The sequence below is a fragment of the Centruroides sculpturatus genome, unplaced genomic scaffold (genome assembly GCF_000671375.1).
Source record: "Centruroides sculpturatus isolate CEXI.00-Female unplaced genomic scaffold, Cexi_2.0 scaffold1509, whole genome shotgun sequence".
In the NCBI taxonomy this organism is placed as follows: Eukaryota; Metazoa; Arthropoda; class Arachnida; order Scorpiones; family Buthidae; genus Centruroides; species Centruroides sculpturatus.
The window spans coordinates 6,304-17,495 of NW_019385645.1; the positions used below are offsets into that span (position 1 = coordinate 6,304).

The 11,192-nt window shown below is 27.8% G+C and overlaps 1 protein-coding gene and 1 long non-coding RNA gene across 2 annotated transcripts in view; both read left to right on the top strand.

Annotated features, from left to right (window-relative positions):
- The first annotated feature begins 1,769 nt into the window (after positions 1–1,769).
- On the top strand, positions 1,770–4,222 carry LOC111640852. Its single transcript, XR_002759325.1, has 2 exons — positions 1,770–1,828; positions 4,055–4,222. It is a non-coding gene; the product is annotated as an uncharacterized LOC111640852 (long non-coding RNA).
- A 980-nt stretch (positions 4,223–5,202) lies between these two features.
- The window catches only part of LOC111640853 (golgin subfamily A member 2-like), a 42,109-nt gene continuing 36,119 nt past the window's right edge, over positions 5,203–11,192 (top strand). The window contains exons 1-4 of the mRNA XM_023386926.1: positions 5,203–5,220; positions 7,658–7,853; positions 9,099–9,205; positions 9,280–9,338. Coding sequence (XP_023242694.1) covers positions 5,203–5,220; positions 7,658–7,853; positions 9,099–9,205; positions 9,280–9,338 — 380 coding nt within the window. The remainder of the gene's footprint in view (positions 5,221–7,657; positions 7,854–9,098; positions 9,206–9,279; positions 9,339–11,192) is intronic.

Here is an 11,192-nt window from a genome sequence, read left to right on the forward strand (position 1 = left end):
TGTCTCTATATATGCATTTGTGAACTGTTATTTACGATATTTGTAATCATTTTTGTTTAATCACTTTATTTCGACTTTTTTTGCTAATTATGTTTTCGCTCGAACTTCGTTAAAATCTTAACTGTACCCCGAACAACGACCGAAGTTGTAGGAAGAAATTCGCCTATTTTACCGATCTAGGTATCGCCCTTTTTCAAATTTTAATATCGACTCGAAATAATTTAAAAAGACAAATTACAATAAAACGGTTTATTATCTAACTATCAGAAATTTCCCAACATGCCAAGGAAGAGAGGAAGGAGCAATTAAATAATTAAAATTATAAAGGATTAAAAAATATATATATATAAATGGGGAATATCACGCTTCTGACAATCGCTGTGAGTGTGTGGGCTAAATTTGGAGAATCCGTGCTTCTCGCGTGGACAACTGTATGTGGCTGGCTCATGCGTCGGAAAACCTTCTGATTTATTCGTGTACGCACCAGACGAAAAAACAAAAAATATCGTGTATCAACGAGCACTCCAATAAATAAATAGAATTGAAACAACACTTTGAAATGTTTTCCCGATGAAAATGAATAATAATAATAATAAGTTTCAATGAAAATTTAATTTTATCATAACGAGTTTGCTTGAATTTCGTTTCTTCTGAGATCACAGCAGTGCGCGACGGGTAAGCTAGTTGTTATATAAATGCTTATTTTAGTTTTTTGAATCATTGAGATTAAGGGAATTTTTGACATTTCTGTTCTATAAATTTAGAATTGGATCTTTCTCTAAAATTCACTAATAAATCATTGTACAGTAATACCCTGAACTTATGCAATAGGTGGGATCGAGTGATAACCGCATAAGTCGAATTCGCATAAGTCGGGGTATAATTTCCCAATTTATGTAAAATTCAAGACGGACGTATGTAAGCTAATAAATGTTCTCGTTAATTTTATCTCGTCTTTTGATTTGCTCACGGTTAGAAGAAATCACCACATAGTCTCTCAAGTCTCTGTAGATATAACAAACACAGAAATAAATAACATAAAATAAATTGTAGCTATATGTCAATTCCGCATGACATGTCCGAACATGTAAGCTGAACAATAGTGTGGGGGGAGTGAGTAATCAAGAGTTGCATGGCGCTCAAACAAAAGATGAATCGGCGAGATTTGAAAATCACGTAACTCTGGGTTCGCGTAAGTCAGGGTAGCATATGTCGAAGTATTACTGTATATATTAATTGAATAATAACAACCTCAAAATATTGATTTTGTTATTTTTTTCATAGTTTTGTATTTTATTAAAAAGTTTTCAGCACAAATGATGTAAAGATTCAGTGATTATTTGAAATAAAATGTTATATAGATTAGTATATGTTTCAAACATGTTATACATTATTGCACCTTACAAAATTTTCATGCAATTTTTTAAATAATTTTTATGTAAACATTATCATGTTATATTGAATGCATTGATACAGTCATTATTCTAGAATAATAATCAAATTATGCTCAACTTTGTATTTTCATTTGCTTCATTCATTTTTTTCAGTTTAGTTATGACTATTGACAATTTAAATAAAATTTTCAATAAATGTCAGTTTATATTAATAATAATTTAAAATATTTATTATTATTAAAATTAATACTTATTATAATAAATGAATAATAATTAAGTATTAATTATTATGAATAATAATTAATACTTAATAATTAAGTATTTGATACTTGAATTTCTATTTATAATATAATAATTTATTTTGATTTTCCAGAAAAGTAAATGACGAACAAAAATTACAAATATCAGAGTTAACAGAAAAATTCAATAAAAAGGTTAGTTTCATTAATTTAATATTTTAGATTAAATATTTTAGTTAATGAATAATTCAGAATGTTTTAGTTAATTGTGCGAGTATATATTTTATTTGGAATGATGGAATTTTTGCAGGAAGACATATAAAAAAAGTTAAACTAGAAATATAGTTCAAAGCATTTTAGTTTAGTATTCTATGTACTGTACATATATTATCTAATAAACTGATATTTTTTTAGTATAAGTTGTGTCTAATACATATCTTTTATCCATGTCATTAAAACTGTATAGAAATTAGTATAATAAATTTACAATTTTTAATATCATCAATGTCTAAAGACAGATTGCCTGATATGGACAAGTTGTTGAGGTGCCAGCCTACCACTCTGGGAGATCCAGGAACACATATGAATATGAATTTTTTAAGGAGATAGTCCATACTGGATATGTCAGGCCCTGTCTGTCCTTTGCTGCTTGGCTGGCCCCATTGTGCTCCTGCTGAACTCATGATGGGTTTGATGAAAAGGCTCTTAATGCCACATGATGGAAATAGTAAAAAAATACTTAAGGACATCTAAGAAATTTAAATCAGTGATTACCAAATCATTATCCATTAATCTTATATAATTTGTGATAAATATTAATTTAACATATAATTTTGTTCATAATTTTTAATTACAATAGTAAACATTTTATAAAAATCAAAAATAAACTGAAAAATATTTATCACGCAATGTTCTAAAAAACAAAAGAAATTTAATAAAGTAAATTTGAAAGGGATAATTTTAATTGGATGATTTGTATAATTTATAAACATCAATAAATAAAACCAAAAAATACAATATTGAAAATAGAGGTAAAGAAATGTAACAAATGTACCGTGAAAGCTAAAATAAATACATGAATTTACACCTACATTGTTATCAAAATATTTATGTATTAAATACGCGAATATACAAATGTATTTAATATATAAATATTTTGATAACCATGACAATTGAAGGGATGAAAATCTAAAGGGTCTATGTATCAAAAATGAAAAGTACAGATAAAACAAAATTTGAATTAAAAAAATATTCCTTGTAATTTTTATTTATTCTTATTTGAGTTTACACAAAAATAGACATATAATCTAGAGGTTTTGGTGCAAAACTTTTAACATAAAAATCACATAAAAAAAGAAATTTAAAGCTGGACTATTCTGTACTGTCTCATAATGGTATGTCTTATATAATATAAAGGGTTTAAATGCAAATAGGGCTATCCTTAAAAAGGATATTAAAATAAGACTTCTGCTTTTGTAATTAACTTTTGTAGAATGGTTACTGTTTGGTAGGTATGAACAACATTTTCTTCATGTCCTCAAGTTTTTCCTTGGATATATAGTTCTTGGCTGCTAAAATAGGAAGGATCATATCCTTCAGTTGCAAGGAAGTGTTTTTTTTTTTATTTAAAGATATTAATGCAGTCTTTCAATGATCAAGAGCTTTGATCACTGAAAGACTACATTAAATCCATATATGGTAGTTTGTTTTTCATTAATTTTATCCAAGGATATGCTGAAATTTTCATTTTGTTTGTATTTAAGAATTCAATTGGTGAATTCTTAAATACAAACAAAATGAAGTGTAATTAATATCTATCAAATTGGTCTTTTCTAAACTTAGTTTCAAATGAGTTTTTGAGACAAGATTTACATAATAGTTTCTCAGTGGCAGATGGTTGATAGCATTAATTGGTTTCTTTCTCTTAATCTGTGCAAATCACCATTTTATAATGTGGAGGACTGACTTCTTATAAGGTATTTATGTTGTACTTCATGAAAATTTTATTTATAATCAAGTAAATCAAAGCCATCCAGTTTTTATTTTGTCTTATTCAGTTGTCACTTCAAATTATCATGTTCTTTTATAAAGTATTGTAAGAAGTCATTCTTAAAACTTGTAATAGAATAAACCAAAAACTCCAGATTTACATGTATTGCCTTCAAATTTGCAATCCTGATTTATAATTGCTGAAAGTGATGCTCATTATACAGTTGCTGTTTTGACAATAAACATGTGGAATGTAGACCTGACATCTTTTTAATCAAATCATAGATTAATTCTATAATTTCTTCCACTTTTGACATTAAATTTGCAAATTAATATTTTTAAAATTATTCTATACTTTGTATTATTGACAAATTGGTTATATACTGATTTCTTATAATTATATATAACATGATTTTACATTTCTAAATTCAGGTGAAGGAAAGTCATATTACAGAACAAGAATTAACTGAAACAAGAAGTAAATTATCAATATCAGAACTGTATGTTCAGCAGCTTAGCAATTCTAATACTGAAGAAGGAAGTAGACAGCTTGAAGATTTACATCAAGAAAAATTAGAATTGGAGAAAAAATTATCAGAGGTAAATCTATTTTTAAATCATAATGTTTTTTATTTACAAGGCTGCTTAATTATTGGATTAGTTCTAATACAATAGTTAATCTAGCTTTATCATTTGATCATTAGAATGTTTTGGTTTGGTTGTCTGTATGCAATTTCTATTTACTTATTTTTATATATATATTAAGATAGTAGGTAGAATAATATACAGGGTAATTCAGAAAGAATCTGATTTCAAATTTTTTTAATATTTTTTAAAAATTAACAATTCAGGATAATAAGTAATACATGAATGTAAAGGGCAAATGTCTAAGTTTTAAATTATGAACAATAGATGGTGCTAGTGTGTCATTTATGAAGCTTTTTTGGAGAAGAAATGAAAACTGAACTTTTCCCTTTACATTAGGGGTCCCCAAACTTTTTTCCCGTTGACCCTTTTATAGAATATTTGCCTTCTTATCGACCCCCAGATTAAGTATTTAACAAAAACATTAAGTCATTTTTGTATTTCTGATGTTAAGCTATAAGAAGACCCGCATAACAACCCAACAAAAGAATTTATAGTTCCCATATCTTATAACATCCACCCAATAACATTAACAGAAAAAGGAGATATTTTTTACTGATTTATAATCTTAAAAAATAATAGCAAAATTATGGATAGATGGAAATTTTCCTATGGTTCTTAAACTGTACATGTCATAATACGTAAAATACACAATTATCTTTGAAAAAATAATATAAGTGATATTGGACGAAAAAAACATCTTACTGTCATTTTGCGACTACTACTGAATGCCTTAAAAATATGTTAACATACCTTTTATTTTTATTAAAATAGCTGATATTAGTGGGATGGATGTCTGAAGGGAAGCAGCAAGATTATTGATATGCGGTTGAAAATTGGTAAGTTTTATTCACAAATCACCATGGTTTTTCAAGTTCAATCTGTTCCTCTGTTTTGTCAAAATTGTGTTCATGTGGCTAAAACCAGTTTCAACCATGTATGAAGTTGGGAATGTGAGTAAGAAAGGTTCAGCTTCTGCTCTGAGCTTGGGATATTTAGTGGCAATATTGTTATTGCTCCAAAATTCACTGAGGTTTTTATTTTTAAACAATGCTTTAGCTTCGAGATCTACACATATCTCAATCAGTTCATCTTCTAAGCCAGATTCACTACNAATTTATTAGCGTATTTTGGATTTTTGTTTAGCTACAAAGGGGATACATTAGATTAACAAAACACTACAATCAAAAGTTAGACAGAGATAAAATACGATTTTCCATGATGTTGGAAATTTTCTGTAACACTTAAATACATAGTGTTAAATCAATAAGTGTAGAATTGAGGCTTGTTTTCTATTTTGATCCTCTGATAGTTTAATATATTTGATGAAAAAGTTGTATACTCTTGTTATCATAGTTGGACCTATTTGAAGTAATTTGTGGTACTGTTCTTCCATAGATTTACATACAGTCAAGGTAGAAATATCAAATTATTCTCTTAAATTTATACATTCATTACACATACAAATTAAATGGTAAATGGAAAATTGATCCTGACTCATTCTGCATTGACTATTCTTGATATTTAGATAATTCACATTGACTACTACATAAAAACTGTTCAATCTAAGCTGCATATAGAACCTTTTCATTTTAAGTGGTATTTGAAAATTAATATAATCGTTCAAAGGAGGAAAGCTTAATTTGTGAATGAATGAAATTTTGAATTCTGTAATTTTTTTCATTTCTTGATTGATTGAGTTATTAAACATATTTTCTGCTAAGATAGTAAATCCAAAGTTCCAATCAGCTTTCATATTGTTAAATAATATATGTGATATCTCATATCTGGCCAGCATAAGACTAAATTTATTGTAACAATTATTAGTGTAATTCCTTTTAATCACAGCTAGTCTTTTAAGTTCTTCCAATATGGTATCTATCAATATATTCTCACCATTGGCCATTCTCTTATAGAACTTCATGATCCTTATTACCATAAAAGGCTCTAACTATTGCCTATCAGTGTCGTGATGAATTGCCTATCAACTCCAGGTTTTTTTGTTGCTGGAACCAAAATATAATTAAATGATTCTTGCATGTGATCTATCTCCTTTTCAGTTAGTTTAGTAATCCAAGTCTCCTGCAGTCCTATGATATCATACATCTCTAATAGTTTTTGAAATAAACAGAAAAAAACTTATTTCTAACACCTTGGATATTCCAGTTAATGACCTTAATCTCAGATCTTTTGTTTAATAATGAATATACTTTGTCAAAATTATCACTACTATTGTTGTCAACATTCACAACACTAAATAAATTAGTCAATTGATTTCTATATCTAAAAAAGGTTTAGTATCGACCAAGCAATTATTTATAAAACTATAAGTAATTTTGTTATTCTTATAAATGACATAATTATTTCGTAATAGAATTTGCATACCTTTCTTCTTTGCTTCTATATAAAATGGGATAATTTTGGCTCTACAATCCCTAGTCTGTTGAGTGAGATCAGGAAATAATTGTAAATTGCTATAAATCTTTTCATGGGATGCTTTTTTTGTAGTTATAAAAGACTGATAATATTTGGGTTTTTCTTTGAACAGTACTCAATGTAATTTTTAGGATTGTGGGTTCTTCTTTTCTTATAGTATAATATCCTATTATATCTTCAGCTTTAAATTCTATCAATTTCAGAATCTCCCTAAAGAAATTTGTTAACTTTTTTAATATTCATGTTATCATTCATCAGATAGCCAAATAACATCATATTAAGTTGATTAGTTATATTTAAAATATTATTTGCCATATACTATTGAGCTTCCATTTTCCTGTCTAAGTTCAGTAGAAGTGTTTCTAAATTATTAACCTTTTGTTCCAATGAACCAAGCTTGGTCTTAAAAACCTTAATGTCCTGATGTATCAAACTAATTTCTGTTTTCTCCTCCAAAATCAGTTATAGAACTATGTGAGGATTGAATTAGTTTTGTCAACTGTCGTAAGCTGGCAGTGGTTGAACTATCATCCTTCTCTATCAACTCAAAACAGTTTACTAGTGTGGATTCAAAATAATTTTTCCTCTCTTCTTCATATATTTTTTCACTCCTTTTCATATCCATAGAAGTTGCAGATTGTTTATGGAGCATAGTCCACATTGGCTGATTTAGACACCTCAACAGCATTACTATTACTGGTCAATGGTGGCCATTCTCTCTTCGTTGGAGAATGCAATAAAGGACTTGGATTTTGTTCAATTCCAGCCATAATAAAATCCTAAATTATAATTAAAAAAAATGGAATAGATGGAATGACCTTATTTCATGGTTAAGTCATTTAAAATCCCTACTGACAATTTAAAGCTTGCTTTATAGTTAAAATATATATATCTTATTTTTTCCATCATTTTTTCTTATTATTGATGCTAATTATATATTATTATTTCAAATAGAAAGCAAGAATAACTAGATTACAGAGAGATTTTGAGAAGGAAAGAAAAGAATTGCAAGAAAAAGCACATAAGGAACAGGTAGCATTAAAGGATCAACTGCAAGTTCATATTCAGACTATAGGTATTTTGGTAGCTGAAAAAACAGAACTACAGTCTTCTCTTACTCAAAGTCAACAGAGTGCTAAACAAAAAGCAGGTTTGTTTGAAACTTTTTATTTTAAAATTAATTCTAAATATTTTTTATTTATAGGATATGATAGTTTGATTACTATGCATATTCTTACTGAAAAGTTAGATTGATTGATAAATAATATATTACATATAAATTTTTTAAGAGTCAGTTTTAATATAAATTGTTTAAAAACAAGTTTTCAATCTTTTAATTTAAGAAAAAATATTTTTAATAATTGAAGCCCTTTGGGATATATAGGTTTAACCCTCAGTTTGTAGCATTCTGAAGTATTCAGTTACAAATAATGCTCCATAACATCAACACACATCCATATTGCCAGAAAAAAAGTACACTGGGACATTGCTGATTGCAAAAAATATAGTGAATGACATTTTGTCCTTGATGAGGTGGGTTCCTGAAGCATACCAAGCTTTCTATTATCAGATCGAGGCAGATGACACTGTTGTTGATATGGAAAACATTGATGAATAACACGGAGAAAAATAAAATAATGCAAATAAAAATATTAAGTGGAAATATTTTCTAGTGGATAATAAGTGGAAGTATTTACTAGACGATATTTTTTTAGTTTTCAATAAGCAATGCTGTGAGAATTGCAAAAATTCTTGCATAGTGTTGTTCCACATTACCTTGATCTGCACAATCTTTCTTGTGGGGTTTTTTTTATCAGACAGTTGTAATCTTTTCTGTTTTGAGCATGACAGCCATATCTAAAAGCAAAGTTCGAAGAGAAAAAATATTAATACACATCTATTAATTAGATTTAATGATTTTTTTCAAAAATTCAACTCAATTACTTCAGATATGTGATTGAGGGTTAGCACTATATGTTTCCAAGGGCTTAAGTTCATTATTTTTATCAAATCAGAAACTGTTTATTAAAACTTAGACAATAAACATTTTAAAAATGTTTATGACAATTTCAATCAGTGCCATCTTCCTAATATAGGCCAACTTTATAATCTTAACTTAATGTAGTCTTTAAACTTTTAATAATTATGGAATCCTCATGGCTGAGTGTTATTTTTGCAGAGCTCTAAGAAATAGCATTTAAACTGGTATTCAAACTGTTTTGAAAAGAGAACAAATCTTAACAACATAATAAATACAAAGATTTTATAAATAAAATTTTTGTATTTAATACTGAAAATAAGAATTCTATTAAATGTTGTGTAATATTTAAATTTAGACATTCTATTTTGAAAACTGTTTTAAAATTTAAATTATTAAATATATTAATTTGATTAGCTGAAGTTGAAGAATTTCAAGGCAGATTACGAGGATCTCGGCAAAGGGTTGCTGATCTAGAAAGGGAATTAGGAACTATATCAAGCTCGAGTCAACAGATGGAAAAGGTTATTTTAAAAGTATATGATAACAATCTAAATTTTTGATTTTACGCTGAATGTCTTTTAATTTTTCTTTTTAGAATAATAAAGAACTATCAAAAGAAGTAGACAGATTGAAAATGGAAGTATACAAATTAGGGTAAGCTTTTATTTTCAATCTTCATGACATCATTTTAGAAATTGGCTGAGAGAATAGTGTTTAATTTGCAGTTTCCATAACCACAAAAGTATATACAGGTAACCCTCGTAAAACACAGGAGTTATGTTCCAAAAAATTGCTGTGTTATGTGAATCTGTGTTATACGAAACAAAGAACTAGTACAAAAAGGGGGATTAGGTTCCAAAAATTAAAAAACATGCTATTATATTTTCATTATTGAGATAAATATCTATATTAAAATTTTCTTAAGAAGTGATACATATTAATATAAATTAAGCAATGTTTTCTTTATCATCACTAAGCACTATTAATCAAGGGCTTTTTTTTTGCAAGATATCCTTATCCTCTGAGAATTTTTCTGCATTATCTTCAGATCCATGCTCTACCTTTTGCAAAAAATATGTTATTTTAGATTGCTTGCTTTTAGTTAAAAAATCTTTATAAATTTCCTTATATGGTGCTAAGCACTTATGAAGAATAAAGCAAGTATGGAATAAGGGAAAAACATCTGGCAACACCAAAAGCAGAAGTGTAGAGATCTGGCAACACAGAAACAAGTTTCGAGAAGGACCATGTGTATTGACAGAAGGCAGGAAAAAAATTTACATACTTAAATACTAATAGTTCACAAAAATTATGCGGGAAAATCTAACCGTACGTACATGCTCGAATGAAAAATATCAAATGAGGTATCTTTCACACTTAAAAGCTTTATCATGTTTATTGAACTGTTGTACGGGGATTTCCGTAATTTCAAATTAGATGAAGTTCGCTTTTAATAGTTTTTATTATTGTACATTTCATGTTGTACGAGGGTTTTACCCAATTCTCGAACCATGTTAGAGTGAATCCATGCTATAGAAGTGCCGTGTTATATGGGGGTTACCTGTAGTATATTTATTTTATATTGGAAATTAATTGGAATATACTATTCACTCCTCATTTTACAATAGTTAATGAGTTTTTTTTAATACAATGAAGCATCAAAAATCTAGATCAGACCAAAATCCATAATTTCATTCTTGATGTTTTATTGGCTTGTGTTCTTTTTTCCTTGTGTTAATGTTCTAACATTCATTTAGAATTTGAAATTTTTAATTTTGAAATTAAGAACAGTTTATTTTTTTGTTTCAATATAGTGATTCTGCAAATTATATTTTGAATTTTTGTAACTATTCCTATACTCCTTGTGAAATATTAACTTGAATTTAGAATGCTTAAACTGCTAATTCACACATGTACTTGAAAATCCAGATAAGGTTGGTTCTAGTTATTCCAGGTTTTCAAAACTCAACTGTATTTAATAGATTAGAAAATTCATCTGGAAATATGTTTGAGATATGTATAGATCAAAAACTACACTAAATTTAAATAATAATTTTTATTAGTGATAATTATTAATTGGAAAATGTTAAAAATTCAAATTCCAGAATAGTGTTTAATATAAATTAATGTCAATTTAGTTTGAAGTCATAACTATATATTGAGATACTATATCAATTGATTGTGCAATTCTGTGTTAATTGAGCATTTTAATCATCTATATACAGTAGAACCTCGATTATCCGCCCCCCGATCAACTGACCCCTCGGTTAACCGACCGTCTTAGTCGGCAAATTTCAAATGTCCGCTAGTGATGTGGCGCTACAATATTTGGCTATGTCTTGGCTACTTTAATATTATTTTTACGTGTTTTAGCTGGCAACACTCATTCGACCATGAAAGGGAGCCAGTATTTAAACGAAGCTTAATTTTCTAATTTTTAACGATACAATAGCGACGATTATTATTTTAAAAAATTTTTGTTAGGCTTAACATCGATGAAAATTCAAC